Source organism: Notolabrus celidotus, chromosome 22, assembly GCF_009762535.1.
Source record: "Notolabrus celidotus isolate fNotCel1 chromosome 22, fNotCel1.pri, whole genome shotgun sequence".
In the NCBI taxonomy this organism is placed as follows: Eukaryota; Metazoa; Chordata; class Actinopteri; order Labriformes; family Labridae; genus Notolabrus; species Notolabrus celidotus.
Genome location: NC_048293.1, coordinates 28,804,238 through 28,827,985, shown reverse-complemented (window position 1 = coordinate 28,827,985; position 23,748 = coordinate 28,804,238). Strand labels below are relative to the sequence as shown.

Here is a 23,748-nt window from a genome sequence, read left to right as displayed (position 1 = left end):
AGGGGTTAATGGACCTCCCTGACTGCGATGATGCAGGTGTGTGCTGCTGAACCGGTCTCACCTGGTCGGCCTTGTTGAGGACGACCCGGATCTTGTCGTCTTGTCCTTTGAAGGCTTTGATGGCCTCCGAGAACTCGTCGGATATATCGAGTTTGTGAGCGTCGAACAGCAGAATGATCCGGTCCACCCGCTCCCCGAACCACCGCAGGACCTCCGCGAAGTCGTAACCTACACACACACACACACACACACACACACACAGGAGCATCATTAGCACTCTGCTATACAGGCTCAGATAAGCCCCGCCTCCTCCATGTTAACTGATGGGACATGGGTCAAAGTGTAGAATCAAACACAGGTCAAATAAATGTTTGCCAAACATGGTTTCTGTCATCACAGCTGATCCATGTCTCAGTGTTCATGTTTCTGTTCACTCTGATTTATTATTGATGATATAAAAAAAAGGGGAGGGGCTTCTGAAATGTCTTTTTTAGATCTGTTCTTCAGAATGTTGACGTTTCTCTCAGAATACTGAGATCAAAGGCAGAATTCTAGAACTCTGTCTTTGATGACACGGCAGAATTCTAGAACTCTGTCTTTGATGACACGGCAGAATTCTAGAACTATCTTTGATGACACGGCAGAATTCTAGAACTCTGTCTTTGATGACACGGCAGAATTCTAGAACTGTCTTTGATGACACGGCAGAATTCTAGAACTCTGTCTTTGATGACACGGCAGAATTCTAGAACTGTCTTTGATGACACAGCAGAATTCTAGAACTGTCTTTGATGACACGGCAGAATTCTAGAACTGTCTTTGATGACACGGCAGAATTCTAGAACTCTGTCTTTGATGACACGGCAGAATTCTAGAACTCTGTCTTTGATGACACGGCAGAATTCTAGAACTCTGTCTTAAATGACACGGCAGAATTCTAGAACTCTGTCTTTGATGACACGGCAGAATTCCAAGAAAAAGGGGTGTTGATTGACAGCTGTGTTGACCAATGAGAGCAGAGGAGAAAAAGTGAGAGAAAGGGGGTATTTTGGCTTCATTTATGCACAACAGGAGGAGGTGGTGATGTGTCGTCCTTCATTATATACAGTCAATGACTTTAAAGGTGCAGTTGGGAGGATTGGGTTAAAAAAACGATTCTTTTTTTCTGCTGGGTTTGGAAAAAAGTCAGAATACCCATCATGGGTACTCATCAGTAAGTGAAGTAATTTGAGATTATGGCTAAATCTCTGTGTTTTTTAATGCCTTTGTATCAAGTTATTATCCCCCTTCGTTCCCGTTATCACGGACCAATCAGAGCTACTCTTCAATCCTCTGTCCCGATTGGTGGAGTGGCGGCCCCTACTAGGTCATTGTTGAATGAACATGAATGTATACATTTTATGTTTTTATTTTTCCTTCACTTTTCTTTCTCTTTATCTATACACTGAACAATATTTACACTCCACCCCTTGCTCCCAAGTCTTGTCCTGTTGTAGGTTATCACATGTTTATTTGTTTGTATTTGTTTGTTTGCTCTGACCTTGTCCAGTCAGAGTTGTGTTGCTGTATTATAATTTTGGGTAATAAAAAAAAAAAAAAAGTACTAAATGTACAACTTCACCTTAAAAAAGAAATGTCTAAAATAAATCAGTCTAAAGAAAAATACCTGCATCTAGCTTCATAAATGCTTCATATATTTCTTCTATATCATCATTTAAGATCTAAACTTCCTGCCTGTCCTCGTTTCAGAGTAAATAAACAGATCATTGATCAACAGATCAACAGTTGTTTGTTGCTGGTAAAGCTAACAAAGCTTTCGCCCTGTAGGCTGAAAGTGATGTTTGTTTTATCAACTGACAGTTACTGTGACTGTTTATCTATGCATTACGTAACGGCCCCTCATGTAGGTGTTGCAATAGATCCAGTGAGACAGTTATCTCTGAGTGCTGCTGTCTATCTCAGCTTTGTTTGACCACCAGGCCGTGTCCTCACTCGCAGAGCAGAGCGCCTCCTTCAGGCTGAGAGCACATTCAGAAGCTTTCCCATCACATCATGGGTAAAGGGTTGCACCACCATGTTTCACCCTCTATGTTCTGGATTTGTAAATCAGAAGCAGCCCTCTCACAGAGCTGCTGGGTTGGTATTCATAGAGGACTCTGTAGTCCTGATGCTGCAGCTGTGGAGGTAAACTCTGAGCCTGGAGCTGAATCATAGACGTGTATGCGTGTCTGAATGTGATATTTCTCTGCAGGAGGAGGTTTGACAGAAGACATGAGGACGTCACAGCTTCTCTGTAACGGAGTGTAAAATGATCTGTGAGGGTGTGGGCCCTCTAAAGCTGGGGGACACTCAGAGAAACTCAGACAAAAGCTCTCAGAGAGAAGCTGCAGATGGAGGAGGGATCGGACCGGCACACTCTCACACTGAGCTCAGGTTCAGCTGCTCAGAGTTTATATCTCACATCAGAGAGTGAAAGACTGAACTCATCACCCTCTGAAGCATGTGGAGTTTACATGACACACACACACACACACACACACACACACACACACACACACACACACACACACACACACACACACCTGTCAGCATACGTGTTCATACGACAATTTACATCACTACCTGAACACACACACACCCTCAGTAAACGTTTCCATCAAGGCTACATCAGCCTGCAGATTCATCCTACAAATAAGGCCTCTGTGTGTGTGTGTGTGTGTGTGTGTGTGTGTGTGTGTGTGTGTGTGTGTTATTGTACTAGTCCCCAGCTCAAGTATCAGGTTTCAACCTCAACCTTTAACATTAGAGGCGTTGCTGTCCACAAACACAACATCCCTGCAGGGCAACACACACCTCTGTGTTTGTGGACAAAACACACACACACACACACACACACACACACACACACACACACACACACACACACACACAAGCGCTGACTCTGAATACAAAGGCCCCAGGAACACAAAAAGGCCTCATCCAGAACACCTGTCACCAGGATCTTCTACTGACTCTACCTCTCTATTGCAGTGATCTCATTCTATTGCTTTGATCTCGTTCTATTGCTTTGATCTCATTCTATTGCTTTGATCTCGTTCTATTGCTTTGATCTCATTCTATTGCTTTGATCTCGTTCTATTGCTTTGATCTCATTCTATTGCTTTGATCTCGTTCTATTGCTTTGATCTCATTCTATTGCTTTGATCTCGTTCTATTGCTTTGATCTCATTCTATTGCTTTGATCTCATTCTACTGCTTCGATCTCATTCAATTGCTTTGGTCTCATTCTACTGCTTCGATCTCATTCTATTGCTTTGATCTCATTCTAAGTGTAACGTCCAGCAGGGGGCGCCTCCTCTGATTGTATATCAGTCTGTAGTAAATGTTCCTCCTCCTCCTCAGTTGCTTTGTTCCCTCAGTGAACTCTGGTTTCAGTCTCAGTCTGTAGTTTCCTCTTCATCACAGCGTGATGTTGATTTAGTGAACGATCAGAAACATCCAATCAGAAGAGAACAAAGCAGAAGATAAAGGATCACAGCTCGTTGTCGTGTGAATCATAGTGACTCTTCAGGACAGGGTCAGCTCCTGAGACGTCTCTAAAGCCTGATTTTGTCTCCTCATGAATAAATGATGTGATGATGGTCTGATGGTGTGAGCGCTGAGCACAGAGCCAGGCCTCACAGCTTCAGGTTACACCTGAGGGATCAGGTGTCGGCCTCGGGTTGGTCCCAGGAGACGAAACCCTGCGTGGGTGAGAGGTAAATAAAGTCTGCTGTGTTCCTGCAGGTAACAGGCTCTTCAGACTGACAGAGGGACGGAGGGAGAGACTCAGAGGTTAACGTGAGGAACTCCTCTGGTTCGAGGCGCTGCTGCTGCTGCTGCTCCCTCCTCGTTCTCTTACAGGTCAACACATGACCTCACATGTTCCACCTCCTGTTTCAGAGGAAACGCCTTCACTCTAACAATACCGCTTCCTGTGAGGTGTCATTACTTATTGTATTTATATCTGGGAAAAATGTGTCCAAGGAGGAAACGTGAGAGGGGATGAATGGAGGCCAGAGTGAGAGCGCGGCCTGCAGAGCGGAGGATCATTACATGAAACACTAAACACAGGAGGGACGCTCAGGCTCTGATGCTAAGCTAACTCTGTCTGCAGGACAGACAGAAGAAATGTTGAACTGCTCCTTTAATGAAAACAGATTCTGGAAACAAAGCTCCGTCCCGATGAAGCGCTCGTCATCCTGCCGTGATGTAATGTCGGTCACTGAGTTCAGGATGGGATCAGGACCGATGCTGATGAAACCAGAAACCAGGACCAGCCTGGACCAGACTGGTGGACTTGGTGGGACCATGAAGAAGGGAGGGATTATTGGAGGGAAGCCCAGGAGGACGAGCGCACAGATTAAGGAATTAAAGAGTGGCTCAGGGCCAACGGTGAGTCACTGAAATGTAGACCTTTAAACCACCGAAGAAGAAGAAGAAGAAGAGGAGGAGGAGGAGGAAGAAGAAGAAGAAGAAGAGGAGGAGGAGGAAGAAGAAGAAGAAGAAGAGGAGAAAGAAGAAGAAGAAGAAGAAGAAGAAGAAGCAGAAGCGGAAGAGGAGGAAGAAGAAGAAGAAGAAGAGGAGGAAGAAGAAGAAGAAGAGGAGGAGAAGGAAGAAGAAGAGGAGGAGGAAGAAGAAGAAGAAGAAGAGGAGAAAGAAGAAGAAGAAGAAGAGGAGAAAGAAGAAGAAGAAGAAGAAGAAGAGGAGGAGGAGGAGGAGGAGGAGGAGAGGAGGAGGTGGAGGAGGAGGAGGTGGTGGAGGTGGAGGAGGAGGATAAGAAGAAGAAGAAGGAGGAGGAGGAGGATAAGAAGAAGAAGAAGAAGAAGAAGAAGAAGAAGAAGAGAAGAGAAGAAGAGAAGAGAAGAAGAAGAAGAAGAAGAAGAAGAAGAAGAAGAAGAAGAAGAAGAAGAAGAAGAAGAAGAAGAAGAAGAAGAAGAAGAAGACATGTAAAACTCAGCAGATTCTAAAACCTTCATCAGCTCTGAGGTTCAGCTGCACAAACAGAGGGAACAACATGACGTTCTGTCCGTCCAGGAGGAGAGAAGAAACACAGCTGGCACGCACGCACGCACACACACACACACACACACACACACACACACACACACACACACACACACACACACACACACACACACACACACACACACACACACACACACACACACACACACACACACACACACACACACACTGAGGTGTTTGACTCTCCTGCACTTCTAAACTCCTCATCCACCCTGACATGTTCTCAAACTTTCAGACTTGGTCAGAGTTTCAAACAAACTTCTGATCCGTACGCCGAAACCTTCCTCCAGAGTCTGATCCAGAGACAGAGCAGAGCATTCCTCTCTGCTTCAGTCAGACTGAAGGTCCACTGAGAGGAACAGGACGGTTTCTAGCTCTCTAGACGTGAATATGACGAAGTTATGACCCAGATACAAACACTGAGAGAACGAGGGAGGACTGAGGGTTTCATCTGAGCCACACGCTGCAGGTTTCACATCCAATCACAGGAGAGAGACAAACATCTGAACGTCACCGTCCAACACGTGAGCATGTGTGACGACAACGGAGGACAAATGGCACAGACATGGTCCTGTCTATCCTCCCGCTTCGACCTCCATCCCTCCATCCCTCCATGCCTCCATCCCTCCATCCCTCCATCCCTCATCCCTCCATCCCTCCACCCATGCGTGTGTTGATCTCTTTATTTCCATCAGTATTCATTCATGCAAATCTTCCTAAACCTTGCACACGTGTTAACATCGTCATGTTCTCCTCTCCAAAACGAGCATGGATGCACGTTGCAGAATCGATTCCGTTGCAAATGCAAGACCGCAGTTTCGTCAGACCTCGCCTCTGTGCAGTACAAACAGAAGCCACTAGGGGGCTGGGTAGAAGGACGTGTCTCAATCAGAGATACGGGAGCATTTAAGGTTTTCATGTGAACACCAGGAAGTCACGAGTTGGTCGTGAGTCATGCAACATGCAAGCTCTGCAAAAAATACAACGGACCTTCATTTTTACACAACAAGACACTTCTTTGATTCCCGCCTTCTGCACGAGGTCAGAGTGTCATCAACAAAAACACTGAGTGAAGCTTTAACTCATGATCAGATCACAGAAACTCTAAACTCTGTTTGTAAAGACTCCCCTCACAGCGTCGGCTTCAGGCTCAAAACTGAACGACTAAGAGCTACACTAAACACTCTCTGCAGCTTTGCATGCATGTTTACCAAACACACATCTCCACACAGCAGTTAGTGTGTGTCTGTGTGTGTCTGTGTGTGTGTTTGTGTGTGTGTGTGTGTGTGTGTGTGTGTGTGTGTGTGTGTGTGTGTGTGTGTGTGTGTGTGTAAAGAAGCTGCAGGACAAACAGTAAACACACACTGAGTCAAACTGCTGCATGTTGATGAAGGTGGAGTGTGATCGCTCTGAACTCAGAGTGATGGAGTTTAAAGAGTCAGAGATGCTGCTGACGTCAGCCTGCCTCTGCATGTGTGTGTGTGTGTGTGTGTGTGTGTGTGTGTGTGTGTGTGTGTGTGTGTGTGTGTGTGTGTGTGTGTGTGTGTGTGTGTGTGTTATAGCCTGTTGAATGTCTTCAGGAGGAATTCAGGCTCAGCTGAGCAGCAGCTCTAAACGCTTCCAGATGGAGGGAACGCCCCATCACTGCTTCCTGTGGCTCTCTGTCCCCTCCCTCTAATCCTCCCTCCCTCTCTCTTTCCTTCCCTCCTTCCCTCCTTCCCTCCATCCCTCCCTCCCTCCACCCGTCCTTAAACCGATGCTGTCATCACGGCTGACTCAACTCGAGAGCAACAGAGACCCGGTTCATCAGGAGAGAGAGGACGAGGTTGAGGTTTGGATGGTTTGGTTTCTGCTCCTCTCTGCAGGATGTGAGGGGTTAAACAAACATCTTCAGCATCTTCAGCATTCACAGTCCTCCTGAGAAGATGCTGAAGTGCAAATACAAGAAGGTAGAGGATGGTGTCATCTGCATAAGGAGTGAATTAGAATCATCTCTTCTTCAGGATGCACAGTGAACATCTGTATACTTCAGTCGAAGCTTCCTTCACTCTGAGTTTCTTTGGTGTATCTTTGAAAGCCTGAGAGTGAAGAGTCTCTGCCAGCGGCCTCATTAAAGTGATCCACAAAGAGCTTCTTTATTAGAGCTGTTGGGCAACACTTTGAGCACAGTGTGGGAAACGGACCAATGGAAGTGTTGAATATTATTCACATGACAAATCAGTCGGTTCAACCCCAAAACAAGTCTCCACACAGAGGCCCAGACATCCCTCTCCCCAGCAACACTTTCCAGCTCCTCCAGGGGAATCCCGAGGTGATCCCGGACCAGGCGGGAGATATAATCCCTCCACCGAGTTCTGGGTCTACCCCGGGGCCAGACTCCGACCTGCAGGATCAGAGACGCAGCCGGAATGCAACGGAGCGGGTCCAGTGGAAGTTAACACATTGACTAGAATAGAAACCGATCAGATCCGGTGCTGAGACGGACCGGAGACGGATCTGGTGGAGTTTGGCCTTAAGGAAAGGAAAGATGAGTGAAGGAAATGAGCGTTAAGGGAAAGAAAAGGAAAGCTCAGGAAAGGAAAGGAACGCCAAGGGAAGGAAAGGAACTCTAAGGAAAGGAAAGGAGATGATCGCTAAGGAAAGGAAAGGAAATTAAATGATTGCTAAGGGAAGGAAAGGAAAGGAACGGACCGCTAAGGAAAGGAAAGATGAGCGAAGGAAATGAGCATTAAGGAAAAGAAAAGGAAAGCTAAGGAAAGGAAAGTAATGCCGAGCGAAGGAGGGGAAAAAGAAGCTAGGGAATGGAAAGCTGAGGAAAAGAAATGAGCACCAGAATGCAACGGGTGGATCCAGTGGAAGTTAACACATTGACTAGAATAGAAACCGATCAGATCAGGAGCTGAGACGGACCGGACACAGATCTGGACATGGACCGACCTCAGCATCAGAACCCTCAGATGTAGAACTCCATCCTCAGATGGTTTGGGATCATCCAGTCCTCCTCAGTCTGCTTGTTTTTGTTCCGGTCCTCCTCAGTCTGCATGTTTTTGTTCCGGTCCTCCTCAGTCTGCTTGTTTTTGTTCCGGTCCTCCTCAGTCTGCATGTTTTTGTTCCGGTCCTCCTCAGTCTGCTTGTTTTTGTTCCGGTCCTCCTCAGTCTGCATGTTTTTGTTCCGGTCCTCCTCAGTCTGCTTGTTTTTGTTCCGGTCCTTCTCAGTCTGCATGTTTTTGTTCCGGTCCTCCTCAGTCTGCATGTTTTTGTTCCGGTCCTCCTCAGTCTGCTTGTTTTTGTTCCGGTCCTCCTCAGTCTGCTTGTTTTTGTTCCGGTCCTCCTCAGTCTGCATGTTTTTGTTCCGGTCCTCCTCAGTCTGCATGTTTTTGTTCCGGTCCTCCTCAGTCTGCATGTTTTTGTTCCGGTCCTCCTCAGTCTGCATGTTTTTGTTCCAGTCCTCCTCAGTCTGCTTGTTTTTGTTCCAGTCCTCCTCAGTCTGCTTGTTTTTGTTCCGGTCCTCCTCAGTCTGCTTGTTTTTGTTCCGGTCCTCCTCAGTCTGCATGTTTTTGTTCCGGTCCTCCTCAGTCTGCTTGTTTTTGTTCCGGTCCTCCTCAGTCTGCATGTTTTTGTTCCTGTCCTCCTCAGTCTGCTTGTTTTTGTTCCGGTCCTCCTCAGTCTGCTTGTTTTTGTTCCTGTCCTCCTCAGTCTGCTTGTTTTTGTTCCGGTCCTCCTCAGTCTGCATGTTTTTGTTCCGGTCCTCCTCAGTCTGCTTGTTTTTGTTCCGGTCCTCCTCAGTCTGCATGTTTTTGTTCCGGTCCTCCTCAGTCTGCTTGTTTTTGTTCCACGTTTAAAAACAGCTGTCATCGCTCCGTCTCCCCTCTGACTCTGATCTGCCAGGTTTGTAACATCTTCCCGTCTCCAGCAGATAAATCTTGCTCTCTGATTCCTCCTGAGGAGGACTCGCTTCAGTCTGGATCCGGACCAAACATCAGGACCAGCGGAGAGCAGTTCTCCCCCTGAGCAGAGCTCTCGGTGGTCTCAAGACTGAGGACTTAAGTTTGTAACTTCTCTGTAAAAGGACTGAATGTGATGTTCAGGAGGCTTCATGACCCCTCCATCAGTGTCTCACGGCCCCCCACAGGGCCCCGACCCTCACTTTGGGCAGCACTGATCTGGAGTACAGTCCTGTGGTTTGCAGACATGTTGTTTTGATGAGTCTCAGCCTGATGCAGACCGTATCAAACTTTCTAAACTATCATAACATCGAGATAAAACCCTCGATGCATCCTCTGAATCAGCTCTGATGACCTCTCGTCTGCAGCTCTGATGACCTCTCGTCTGCAGGTCGATGACCTCTCGTCTGCAGGTCGATGACCTCTCGTCTGCAGGTCGATGACCTCTCGTCTGCAGGTCGATGACCTCTCGTCTGCAGGTCGATCCCTCAGTCGACCACAGAGGTGAGGGTTTGGTTCTCAGGAAGCTTCCTCTGGTTTGTGTGAAAGTCTTTCTTCAGTTTCAGATCTGCCTTCAGACCCTGTGTGGTTAGAAATCTGCAGCGATGACTCACCAGAGGAAACAGACTGACAGCTGAACAGGAAGTGAGAGAGTTTCACAAGAAGCTCCTGAAGGTCTCATCGTGCTGAGGTTCCATGTGAGCGGTTCATCCTCTGGAGAGCAGGAACGACACGAGCACACTCAGAGAGCTTTAGTCTGTGCGGGTCCCGGCTGTCGTACCAAAGGATGTCAGTGTGCTCAGCGGCGTGTTACAGGATGCTGTGACCTCTGACCTCTGCTGTCTGAGAGCTTTCCTGATCGCAGCGTCATTACAGGCGAGCGTTCAGATCCCAACGCTCCCAGACTTCAGACGACACGAGGAAGTCAGAGACGCTCAAGGACGACCGTGAAACAACAGCAGGACACTGAGGATGAGCTTATTCAGCGAACACAAACACACACACACACACACACACACACACACACACACACATAAACACACACACACAGCAGCTCATACCTCTGCTGATTCGTTGCTTCTCTCCTGACAGGATACCGGGCGTGTCGATGATGCTGATGCTCTGAAGGACCTGATTGGGCATCTGGGAGCAGATAAACCTGCACACACACACACACACACACACACACACACACACACAGAAACACAGAAGAGAGTGAGACACGTGTCAGGAAGCTGATTCTCCATGTGTAAGTGTTTGTTTCTCAGCATGACGTTCATTTTAAAGATGTTGAGACGTATTAAAGCTCTCAGATGTCGCTCCCCCTCCTCACATGGATTCTAAAACATGACCCCAAACATTCCCACCAAACAGAACCCTGTCATGTGTTTCTGTAATGTGTGTTTCTGCAGATTATACCCAGTGTTTATGGATTAGAGCTGCAGTTAATTGGTGTTATATATTTTTCTCCATGACGTCCTGACGTCTTATTTTGTCAACAACCCAGAGAGACTCAGACGCATAAACCAGATCCCTCCCTCGTTAGCAGGTCACCTCACAGTCCACTGAATGACCTCGTCTGAACTGATTCATTCGATGATGACAGCGTGTGAAAATTCAAAAAGAGGCGTGTGACTCTGCTCTGCTCTCCATCCTATTGCTGCGAGGTAGCGTCACAGAAGTCTAGGGCCCAATCTCAAGGTCCACCCTCAAGCACTCACTGACCTGAGGCCTAAGTCCTTAAGAGCTTAAGGTTGTACCTCTGTCAAATCATCATGTGTGTGAGAGATCTCTGACTGACTTAAGTGCCCATAAGTGGGCATTTTTGCAGACTTAGCGTAAGGAAATTACCCAGAGTTCATAGCATTGCAACGTGAAACCGCGTGAAACACGGGACTCCCAGGGGAAGGTCGCGAGCATGGAAAGGTAAAAAAGTTTGCCTGTAAGTATAAATATAGAAAATAGCCTTAATGTATTTATCTTCACACACATGTCTGTATACAGTACAATTTATATATTCCTAGTTATACAGCCTATTTATCTGTCTGTACAGTCAGAGCCTGGATCACATGACAGTCAGTCGTCCCTGAAGAGCCTTGAATTTATAGAAAGTAAAAATTGTGCAATAAAAATTTGCTAAGGTGAGCTTCATGACATCATGCAGGTTACATGAGAGGTCTCAAAGTGCTGTCCCATTACCAGTTCTACAGTTTGAGCCCTTACAGCCTTACACTTTACAGCTGACGTCAATTAAGTCAAGAAGCACTCAGGGCTCAGGGTTCAGGGCTCAGGACTCAGGACTCAGGGCTCAGGGCTCAGGGCTCAGGGCACAGGACTCAGGGCTCAGGACTCAGGGCTCAGGGCTCAGGGCTCAGGACTCAGGACTCAGGGCTCAGGACTCAGGACTCAGGGCTCAGGGCTCAGGGCTCAGGACTCAGGACTCAGGGCTCAGGACTCAGGGCTCAGGGCTCAGGGCTCAGGACTCAGGGCTCAGGGCTCAGGGCTCAGGGCACAGGACTCAGGGCTCAGGACTCAGGGCTCAGGGCTCAGGGCTCAGGATTCAGGACTCAGGGCTCAGGACTCAGGACTCAGGACTCAGGGTTCAGGGCTCAGGGCTCAGGGCTCAGGGCTCAGGACTCAGGACTCAGGACTCAGGGCTCAGGGTTCAGGGAGGACTTTGAGATTGGGCCCTCAAGTCTTGTTTTCACGACCTGAGACTCACGGCCAAACTTGACCAGATCCATGTCCGGTCCGTCTCCGTCTCAGCACCATTTTTCCTGCAGAGACCAAAGCCTGCTGACACCTGATTGGTCCATACTCCTCAGACTGAACTCCAGACCCCCTGAGTCCAGACTCTTCAGTTAGTCCTTGTTCTAATCTGGTATTCTGACCCCTGAGATGGTGTGTATTAATATCTGAGAGTGGTCTGAGTCTGACCCCGGGGGTTTCTCCTCACACTGAAGTCATGTTGTGTTTTTCTTTTAAAGGTCTGACCTGCTGATGTGATTAACGATGCTGCTGTCTCTGCCCGCTCTATTGTTTCAGTCAGGAAGGATCAGGGATGTTTAACATCTGTCAGAGCAGAGACGCTGCTGTGTAATAAACTGGGTGTGATCCCTGCATGTGAGTGTGTGTGTGTGTGTGTGTGTGTGTGTGTGTGTGTGTGTGTGTGTGTGTGTGTGTGTGTGTGTAAACAGTGTGTGTACATAGAGGACAGTTTTTTACGCTCTGGGAGAAACTGAAAAAGGAGAACTTCCAGAAATGTTGATCTTTAAAAAACTGGACCACGTTCAAATTCCCTAAAACCCGTCAGAGTGAGACCTCCTCCCTGCTGTCACCTCGCCACAGATAAAAAACCTGAAGGGGTTAAATTTAGCAGAGCGGCTACAGGCGGGAAAAAACAAACCGCCACGCCGACACGTGGTGACGCACAAACACTTCCCCTGGAAACAATAACTTATTTTGGTTCCTCCATCCACACCGAGACCAGATTCCTGGTTAAAGGAATGTCTCAGGTACACATCAACACACACACACACACACACACACACACACACACACACACACACACACAGAGTCTAAGGGTCGACTGTCTGTTCCTTTCCTGTCTCCACTTTTAGAAATATGTCTGGACAGAGGAAACACGTTTAGACGTTCAGAGTGTTTTAAACTAAATTTAAACTCAGCGACGACGAACTCTGACAGAGACAAGAACGTGTGTGTGTGTGTGTGTGTGTGTGTGTGTGTCAGTCAGGGGTCAAAGGGTCGTTTCCCAGGTTGTGGATGTTTAGAGGAAAGCAGTGACAGGATTGTGAGAAGCTGCCAGGATCTGTGTGTGTGTGTGTGTGTGTGTGTGTGTGTGTGTGTGTGTGTGTGTGTGTGTGTGTGTGTGTGTGTGTGTGTGTGTGTGTGTGTGTGTGTGTGTGTGTGTGTGCAGAGAGCGGTTAGTGCCTCAGAGACTGAATCTGAACTCCTGTCGCCTCATCATGTTCGGCATGAATAACATCTTTAAACGACTCTGATCCACTCTTCCTTGCAGGAGTTTGTTGATCCTGAAGTGGAGTAGTGAGTCTGGATGTTGTAAACTGCAGGAGACTGTCTTTAATCTGGAATAATCTGTCCTCAGACGTGTCTCGGTGAGATTCCAACATGAGGCGTAGCATCCTTTCTTACGTCACGTGCTTCCTTTAGAGACTCAACCTGCAGGAACCTTCAGGAGTGCATGTGTGAAACAGACTAATCTGTGATGTAAGGTGGTTAAAGGTGTGTTTTCTTGCAGTGGGCGGAGCTTAGACCTGTTCCTACAGGTGATGCAGCTCAGCAGAGCTCCTTAAACCAGCCCGCTGTGTATCAGAGGCAGATTAAATCCAGACGACTGAGCCTGAACTGGAAGACTCTATATCTCTATTTATACGGGGGGGGGGCAGATTGTGGTGCAGTAGTGCACTATGGCTCTCTCCCCTCTCTCCCGCCTCCCTTCCTGCCCCCCCTATTTTAATCCACCTCACTAGCAAACATACACACAACAAAATAAGTAAATAAATAAATAAATAAATATAAATCATATCACACACACACAGATCAGGTTTGGCGGGGCCTTAGTGTTTGGCTCGGCCCTACTCGTTGTGGGTCCATCGGGGCTGGGTGGGTGGCTGGTGTCCCCGTCACCCTCCGTCCCTCTGCTGTCCCCTCTCCGCTGTGGGGGCCTGGTCCGCGGTCACCCTCAGTACCGGGTATCCCGATGGTTCCCTCGTGGTCCTCCTTGGGGGGGTGGGGTGGCGGGCAGCTGGGGGGATGTTACTACGGCAGCCATTGGGGTGTCCCTCCATATCCCCTTGGCCTGGTCCATCGGTCACGGGGTGCGGGTGGGGGGGCGTGGCTGGGGGGAGTGGTCAGGCCGGCTTGAGGGGGCGGGGGGATTGGCCCTGCCCCCTCCACCCTCCCCCCGCTCCGGCGTGCCATTGCCATTGGCGGGCTGTGGTCCGGGTCCTGCCAGGCTAACTGGCTGTCTGCTCCTGGGCCCCTTCAGCCCGGGTGGCTCCTTTGGCTCTGTCTTGGGGGGCTGTGGGTGCGGTGTTGTGGAGGTGTTCCTTGGGGGGGCTGCAGGATCTCTCCCCCCCTCGCCCCCCTTTCCTCTTACTGGGTGACCTGGGGGTCTCCCTGGGTGCCCTGGTGGTACCTGTTTGATTCCGGTCTGGGTCCTTGGCTTGTCCCCTGGCCTGGGTCTCCCGCGGCGCGTTGGGTCCTTCGGCCTGACTGCTCTCGCGGCCCGAGTACCGGGCTGAACCGCTCTGCTGATCTGACCCAGGTGGTCTCATCTGCACCAGTGGTGGTCTCGTTACACAAACAGAACACAGCACGGCGGCAACCCTCTGACCCAAGCTTCAGTAATGATTGTGGACACTAAGGGATGCTTCATCATTAGTATCACCGCACGGTGTTTTTGGCGTCATGGTGAGATGGTCCCTCTCCATCTAAGTGATTCAGGTCTCTCTCTCCTTCTCTCTCCCTGTCCCTTTATATATCCTTATGTTCCTCTTTCTTTCAGAAATATACATGCAGACAAGAGAAAGAAGGAAGACTCTAACGTCTGACTGAACCATTAACTTAACGATCCATTGTGTGTGTGTGTGTGAGAGTGTGTGTGTGTGTGTGTGTGTATGTGTGTGTGTGTATGTGTGTGTGTGTGTGTGTCTGTGTGTGAGTGTGTGTGTGTGTGTGTGTGTGTGTGTGTGTGTGTGTGTAGGGTCACCTGTTGAGGAAGGAGTTTCCGAAGGCGTTGAGCTTCCTGAAGGGTTTCTTGGGGTCGACCACCAGAGCGTTCCCGGGGACGACGCCCTCGTTCTCGCCGTACATCACCGCGATGAAGCCGTCTGTGGTCGGCTCCGGACCGATCCGCATCCCTGGGAAGTCCTGCTCCAGCAGATACCTGGGGCGAGAGACAGAGAGAGAGAGAGAGAGAGAGTGTGTGTTAGACTCTGAGCAGGACTCCAGGATGACCTTAAACTCTCCTCCGTCTCTCGTCTTCACTTTGACCCCGTCGACCTCGAGTGTTTAAGAAAAGTGAGAGAGGAAGGAAGAGAAGGAAGAGAAGGAAGAGTCTGTCTCTCTCTTCCTGTCAGTCGCTGCCAGACGTGGACTTCAAAGAGACACAGAGACTCGGTGTCATCCACACCACATCACGTTTGAGTCTACGATCCAGGAGGAGGATCTGAAGCTCGGTCTGAGGACGAGTCTTTACATCCACCACAGAAGAAGAAGACTTTCAGACTACTTTATCTCTGAGACCTTCAAAATAAAGTCCTTAAATATCTTTCTCTAAGTGTTCATGAGAGATAGATAATAACACACACACACACACACACACACTGACACAAAGGAAGGAGAGACAGGAGGATAAAGAGAAGAGGATGAAGACAACAAAGAAGAGAAATATGACAAAGCAGAGGAAGAGGGAAATAAAAAGACAAGGAAAAAGGAGAAAAAGAAGTGATAGATAAAAACAAATAGGATCAATAAGAAGAAGAAAAAGGTTTAAAAAAAGACAATAAGAAAGAGGAAGAAGAGGTGAAAGACCACATTTTTTAATCTTCATTTATTTTGTTATTTCAAATAATTTTTCAACATTTTTTTCCATTTAAAATATTGTGATTTTTATTTATTTATTACTTTATAATTCTTATAATTGTTTATATTCTATTGTATTTCTGTATTTCATGTGTCTGATCCCTTGATTAGTTGTCTTTTGTCTTGTTAAAATGTTAAAACTTAGCGATGTTAATTAAGTTCAGCGACCCGAGCTACCTGCCCCGACCACAGGGGGCGCTATGTGACGTAAACATGAGGGCGAGAACAGCTGCTGACGTAAACAGGAGAATCATCCAGACCAGCCTGAGAGGACTACACAGGCTGTGAAGCCTCCAAGGATCCCACCCTGACTTTAAACACAGCTACAGAGAAAGAAGAAGAAGAAGAAGAAGAAGTTAAAGTGGCAAAGAACAAAAGTGAAAGGGAAGAAAGAAGAAAGTAAAGAAGAAGAAGGAGAAGTTTAAAAAGTTCTGAAGAAGGAAACGACAGAAATATGTCGATTCTGCATTTTACTGGCAACCTGTTCCCATGATTCACTGCATTCTTTTTAGTTCCCATGATTCATAGCATTCCTAGGGGCAGGGTGGGTCTGAAGTAGTGGAGAACACACACACACACACACACACACACACACACACACACACACACACACACACACACACACACACACACACACACATTTCAGCAGCAGCAACGATCACTCTGCAGCTCGTGTTGGATGTAAACTGATTGCAGGTCAGTTCTGCTGGTGTGCTGCCAAAACCTGTGACGCCTTGTGCTCAACACACACACACACACACACACACACACACACACACACGCACACACACACACACACACACACACACACACACACACACACACACACACACACACACACACACACACACAGCCTGCAGACAGGAGATAAGCTCTATGAACTGTTAGTGAAGTGTAATGACCTCAGCCCAAAGTCAGCCTGACTGCTGTTTGTCTTTCCTTCCAGGCCACCGTACATCCATCCATCCCGCCCACTCACAGATCATCGACTGAACTCTGCATTTCATCATCAGTCATTTCCTTCAACTCTTTAACTTATTATCTTTCACTGCAACAACTCTGATAGTCTGCTGCCATGACGCTGTGCAGCTCTACTACCTGGATGTAAACGAGCACAGGTGATGATGTCATCAGGTAGTGGGCGTGGTTTGTCAGTATGTTGATCTGGTTAAACCGACATGTAACCACTCCACCAGAGACATGAGGAACCAGCACAGGCATGAGGACCTGAAGGAGGACTGCATGCTGCTGGAGCTAGCTCTGCTGGTGGTAGACCCTCTCTGCAGACTCTGAGACCCTGAGTGTTTGATAAACTGAGCTCAGTTTCTTTCTGAGCGTTTCTTACTTTAGACTCGTCGGTTAGTCTGAATTTAAGTTCCTGAAATGACTCAGACCTGAAGCAGGACTCAGGAGTCAGACCTGGGTCTTGGCAGGGATCCTGTTTGCTCTCAGAAACACAGGAACAAAGTCACTTTGACCTCTGAGCCGGACTGATCCAGTCTCTGTGTGATGTCCATGTGATTTTACATTTCATGATGTTTGTGTTAAATGAACACACACCACTCCAACATGCTGAGGTCTCTAAACTCTCAGAGACCCTGAGACGAAGTCAGACCAAACTCCAGTCAGGAACCAGCCTCTTTAAGTCCCCTGACCCTGGAGCTGTATCACACCTGTAGTCAAACAGCAGAGACACTTTGTGCACATTTAGTTTTCCTGTAATAAAGAAAGTCTCTGCAGAGAACCTGGTTTAGCCTCTAAGTGAGTCTGCTGCAGGCTGATTCACTCTGCAGGTCTCAGCTCGTCTCTCAGATCTAGGTCAAACCTCTCTGAGTCCTGACACACACATCACCTGTGGTGTTGGCGGTCTGTCTGACAGGTGTGGAGAGTTCTCAGAGCCAAACTCCTCCCCAGCCTCCATGTGTGTGTGTGACGTGTTAAATGAAGCTCTGTGCAGAGTGTTGTTCTTACTCTGAGGAAGCTGAGCTTCAAATAATCAGATTTTCAGATGAGGCCTGGTTTTACTTTCAGCCTGCACGGCCCAACACAGTGAGATAATCAGTTTATAACAAAGAGCAGCAGCAGCAGCAGCAGCACCGCCCCTCGTTTCATGAGCTGGGAGCAGGGAGGCTTTGACACGAGTGCTCATTAAAACAGTGATCAGAGGATTACAGATCAGGGTTAAGACCTTTACTGGAAGCTACGCCAACGCAGAGGGAAGTCTGCACGTTTAGGCTCCACCATTATTCAGGAATTAACACTGTCAGGGTTTTAATTGAGTCTAACTTCCACCGGTGCAGAGGATCAGGATGAACTGCAGTTTTTGGCACTTCCAGGTTCACTTTATTAGGCAGGTTAAAGGTCAAATCAGAGCATCACACGACCTGCTGCGTCTGTCTGCTGCTCACAGGGGTTAATGTATTTGAATACAGAGTCTGACATTCACTTAGTGTCAGGTGTGATCTGTGAAAACAACAAGCATGATAAACAACACATCATCCTCCACTCATCAGCTCCTGCAGTCTAATTACATCAACAGGAAGTGATGTCACAGGTCTGATGAGGTTAATGAGGAGTTATGAGCCGAGAAAATAAAATAAAATAATAATAAAAATAATAAAAATGAAAATAAAAACAAAATTTAAATGAAGAAAGAAAATAATAATAATAATAAATACAATAAATAAAATAAATAAAATTAAAATAAAACTTTAAAAATAAAAAATAAAAGTTATGTGTGTGTGTGTGTGTGTGTGTGTGTGTGTGTGTGTGTGTGTGTGTGTGTTTGTTTGTGTGTGTGTGTGTGTTTGTGGGATTTGTCTGCATTTCTGTGAAGGTTTCTTTGAGTCTCTGTATCTGTTTGTTTCTTTAGCAGCTTTAACAGAGGGCGTGTGGGTGTGTGTGTGTGTGTGTGTGTGCATGCACCTGTGTGTGTGTGTGTGTGTGTGTGTGTGTGTGTGTGCAGGCACGTGTGTGTGTGTGTGTGGGGGGGGAGTGTGGGAGTGGTATCCAGCAGTGTGTGGATCAGCTCTTAACCTTGTGACAACCTGCCGGCCTTCAGGGTGTACACGTTGAGCTCATGAGTCCAACAGACTTTATAAAGTGATTTTTTTAAAACTGGTTTCATTTGAAGAATTTAAAGAAATGTAGAGATTAAACAACACGTCACTTCTTAAATTACCAGTTAAGTATTCTTATAATCCACTGACAGGTTTGAGTATTTTATCAGGATATTAAAGTCACACTCCTCTGCTTTGAGATCATGAAACTTGACTGATTTTCCACATCTTATCGACACTTCCTGAATCAAACAACTCATCAATGAATCCCCAACTAATAATAACATTGATCTGCAGCTCTCACTGAGAGCTAATGTTCTTCTTCTGATCTCTGACAGCCGCAGGTTTTTAATTATTCAGGAGGAAACAGACGGGAGGATTTCTTGGAAGTGGAAAAAAAACGTCACTTTCTTTTTTACAAAAACAACTTTTTAGTGACTCGTTTATTCCATCATGACCTCATCAAGAAAAAGCATACTCTCAAAAACTCCTAAAGGGTCATGAATGATCCGTCAACACGCCTTAATAAGATCCTGAGTCCCTGTTAGGGACAAAGTAAGGTGAGCTTGTATGTGGACTCTCTCTCTCTTTAACCTGAGTCCCTTCCTCTCTTCCTCCTGTCACATTATCATAAACACACAAAGTCTTTTAAGAGCATACATGAGAGGAGGAAAACAAACACAGACGTATTCCTGACGTCAGTATTTCAGATCCTCTGCTGTTTACATGTGAAGAAGAAGAAGAATGGAGTTTCACTTCATCTCAAACGGATCAATGAAGACGGTTTTCTGCAGAATCAAGATTTATGCATGTGATCTTTGAGCTTTGATTCAAACAATGTGAGATTGTAGATTTCATTTGACAGCTGATTTTTGCAGAGGTGGACAGATAGAGGTTTTTCAGGGCCGATGCTGATACAGATTATTGGTTCATAAGACCGATAACAGATATCTGGAACCGATATCACAACTGATCACAATTACACGTCACATCAAAGGGGGCTTTTCAACCGCAGGAACTTTACCCCGGAACTATGGACTTTCCCCAAGAACTATGTGCTTTTCTACTGCAGGAACTTTACCCCGGAACTAGGGACTTTCATTAAGAAGTATGTGCTTTTCGACCACAGGAACTTTACCCTGGAACTAGGGACCTTCCCCAAGAACTATGTGCTTTTCTACTGCAGGAACTTTACCCCGGAACTAGGGACTTTCATTAAGAAGTATGTGCTTTTCGACCACAGGAACTTTACCCTGGAACTAGGGACTTTCCCTAAGAACTATGTGCTTTTCTACTGCAGGAACTTTACCCCGGAACTAGGGACTTTCCCTAAGAACTATGTGCTTTTCTACTGCAGGAACTTTACCCCGGAACTAGGGACTTTCCCAAAGAACAGTGTGCTTTTTCGACTGCAGGGAACCAGAGTCTAACTTTAGCTCTGGGGTAGTTATTCTCTCCCCTGAAAAGCCCCGGATGAATAGTGGGTAGTACTTAATAGAGGTCCAGGAACTATGGGGGGTGGAAGGACCTGCAATGCTGAATGTTTCTGATTGGCTTGATTTGCATAATCATCCTGGGACTTCAGCCCGTGGTCAAAATGCAGGAACTGTTTAGTTCCTGGAAGAGAAGTTTTGGTCGAAAAGCACCTAAAGGAGTTCTGACACATTTCCCCTCTGCCTGTTGACACTGTGGTAAAAATGTTAGACTTGTTAGCATGCTAAATGGATTAGATCCTGTCCTGCGATCCAGGAAACTGCAGCAGAGTCACTGAGTGAATCTGTAATTTGCTGACAAGACTCCTCCAGATCACCTCAGAGTCCTGTCCTGTCAGGACTCTATAACTCACATAACCACCTGTTCACTATGCATGATACCTTACTTAACTCACATCTCTAAAGAAGCGGCTGCAGGTCCTGTTGATCTAATCTAATTTACCTTCTTAAACATGACTGTAACCCCTCAGGGTATCCATGTGAGGGCTCAGAGGGACTCAAACTGAACAACAAACACCTTTAAATGTCTCATTTTGTAAACAACGTTCAGTAAAGACTTCCTTCAGACCGTCAGACCGGATTCATCGACTCAGGGAACATCCAGACTCTCAGCCGGAGAGGTACACACAACAATGACCGATCAGCTACACAAACATGGAGCTTTGATCCCATTCATCTGACAGGCTGTGGTGTTCAACAGGACTACATTACCCATGAGCCTCTGCTGGTGCCCACAGATGTGCCAGCCCCTGCAGCCGGACTCTGCAAACCCAGTTTAAACATGAGTCACAGCAGAATTACACACCACACATGTAGTCAGGGTGGAGCTGCTGTGGCCTGGGAGCCTCACGGCTGGGACACAAATGTCACTGGTTCGATTCCCAGAAGACCAACGGGGTTAAAACCAGTAAATCCTCATGTCCTAGTTTAAATTAACTGAAGGCAGATTTGTTTTAAACACAACTAAATCCTGCTGTAATCTGACACTTGCTGTTGTAACACAGAATTACACAATAAAACTGTACTTACACAATAATTGTGAGTCTTGTTTGTGTGCTGGTGGATAAAGACAGATTTATACTGTCTCACAAACTGTGATTATAAAGCATCTTTCTTTTAATTTCCCAACTTAGAATAAGGCACACACTCTAAAAGGACCCACAGTCCAAACTCCATTTAAAAAGTGTCTCCTTTAGTCCTCTTTGCTGTTTTTACAGGTTTTTACATGTCATATGGGAAACCTTAAGGTCTTTAATTATAAGAGAGAGTACATTGATCAATTCGGAGTAGATATAATCCCTAAAACAGGACATCTTATAATAATACTTTGAGTGTTTCATGCTGCTTTTATAGGCGCTTGGAGACAGGACGCACTGAGGAGTCCCTTAACAAACTGCAAGCCAGACCTCATCTCCGTCCTGTTTCTACCACAGAGAACAGCTGTGATGGTTCTTATACTAGCCGAATTTATCTCTGAATGTAAAACCTTTGTTTGACATCTTAAAATACACGATGCACCTTCAGTGAGCCCATCTATATGCAAGAAACTCTTAATTAGGCGCATACTCCTGAGAGGTTTGGTGCGCAGAAAGTGAAGAGGGTGGAAACTGATCCAACACCTGATAAAGGTGATTCTGCCACATGTGCACTGACTCCCTAAACCCTCCCTGATGACTTTAATCGAATAATATAATGGTTTCAGCTGGTTCAGAGGACCCAGACAGGCCTCTCTTAGACTTGTACCTGATGAAGGTGGTCTTCCCGGTGGAGTACTGGCCCACCAGCAGCACCATGGGTTTGCTCTGGAAGTCTGCGACCTCCAGCGCCGGGGAGTGAAAGTCATGGAAGAGGTAGTGTTCCTCCAGAGGCAGCAGCTTCTTGGTGTACAGGGTCTGCAGTCCCTCGGTCACAGTCTGGTACATCTCTCCCTCCTTGTTGCGGCCTCCCTGCTCCTGTTTGGCCCAGCTGAACATGCCGATGAGCGGATCTCTTTCCACACTGACGCGCTCCTCTCCAACTTCCCTGTTTCGATATTTCCAAATGTTCCGGCTGCTCTGCTGCGCTCTGCGTCCTTCAGTGTGCGCGCGCGTGTGTGTGTGAGTGTACGTGTGTGTAGAGGAGTGAGTGTGTGTGTGAGGAGTGTGTGTGTGTGTGAGTTTGGCTGTGAACACACTGCCTGCTCTGTGTGTGGCTCTGAGTGTTTGTGATGATGTGACCGCTGCTGGTGCGCCTACCTGAGGGCACCGCCCTTCCCCCTGTGACGCAGCAACACACACACACACACACACACACACACACACACACACACACACACACACACACACACACACACACACACACAGACACACACACACTTGTTTATTATTAGAAACAGGGAGGTGTTTTAGTTTCTGAGAATGAAGAAGTTCTTTAATCTGGTTTGGATGAAGTTCTATATTAAAGTAAATTAATACTTCAGGATTAGAAGTTATTAATGACCTCTCTGTTTATATTTAGATTCTTGTTTAATTATGTTTCTTTATTTATTAATATTTCAGTGGAAGCAGCTTAATCATATCTTATTGAATCAAATCTTATTGAATCTTATTGAATCATATCTTATTGAATCTTATTGAATCATATCTTATTGAATCTTATTGAATCATATCTTATTGAATCATATCTTATTGAATCTTATTGAATCATATCTTATTGAATCTTATTGAATCATATCTTATTGAATCTTATTGAATCATATCTTATTGAATCTTATTGAATCATATCTTATTGAATCTTATTGAATCATATCTTATTGAATCTTATTGAATCATATCTTATTGAATCTTATTGAATCATATCTTATTGAATCTTATTGAATCATATCTTATTGAATCTTATTGAATCATATCTTATTGAATCTTATTGAATCATATCTTATTGAATCTTATTGAATCATATCTCATTGAATCTTATTCAATCTTATTGAATCATATCTTATCTTATCATATCTTATTGAATCATATCTTATTGAATCATATCTTATTGAATTTTATTGAATCATATCTTATTGAATCATATCTTATTGAATCATATCTTATTGAATCTTATCTTATCATATCTTATTGAATCATATCTTATTGAATCTTATTGAATCATATCTTATTGAATCTTATTGAATCATATCTTATTGAATCTTATTGAATCATATCTTATTGAATCTTATTGAATCATATCTTATTGAATCTTATTGAATCATATCTTATTGAATCTTATTGAATCATATCTTATTGAATCTTATTGAATCATATCTTATTGAATCTTATTGAATCATATCTCATTGAATCTTATTCAATCTTATTGAATCATATCTTATCTTATCATATCTTATTGAATCATATCTTATTGAATCTTATTGAATCATATCTTATTGAATCATATCTTATTGAATCATATCTTATTGAATCTTATCTTATCATATCTTATTGAATCATATCTTATTGAATCTTATTGAATCATATCTTATTGAATCTTATTGAATCATATCTTATTGAATCTTATTGAATCTTATTGAATCTTATT

At 45.8% G+C, this 23,748-nt stretch overlaps 1 protein-coding gene across 1 annotated transcript in view; it reads right to left on the bottom strand.

The window, feature by feature from the left end:
* ehd4 (EH-domain containing 4) overlaps positions 1 to 22,352 on the bottom strand; it is a 29,677-nt gene extending 7,325 nt beyond the window's left edge. The window contains exons 1-4 of the mRNA XM_034675924.1: positions 21,934 to 22,352; positions 14,764 to 14,940; positions 10,073 to 10,170; positions 62 to 228 (exon numbers count right to left, since the gene is read on the bottom strand). Of these exons, the coding sequence (XP_034531815.1) occupies positions 62 to 228; positions 10,073 to 10,170; positions 14,764 to 14,940; positions 21,934 to 22,163 (672 nt within the window). The 5' untranslated portion in view covers positions 22,164 to 22,352. The remainder of the gene's footprint in view (positions 1 to 61; positions 229 to 10,072; positions 10,171 to 14,763; positions 14,941 to 21,933) is intronic.
* Between the last annotated feature and the right edge of the window lie 1,396 nt (positions 22,353 to 23,748).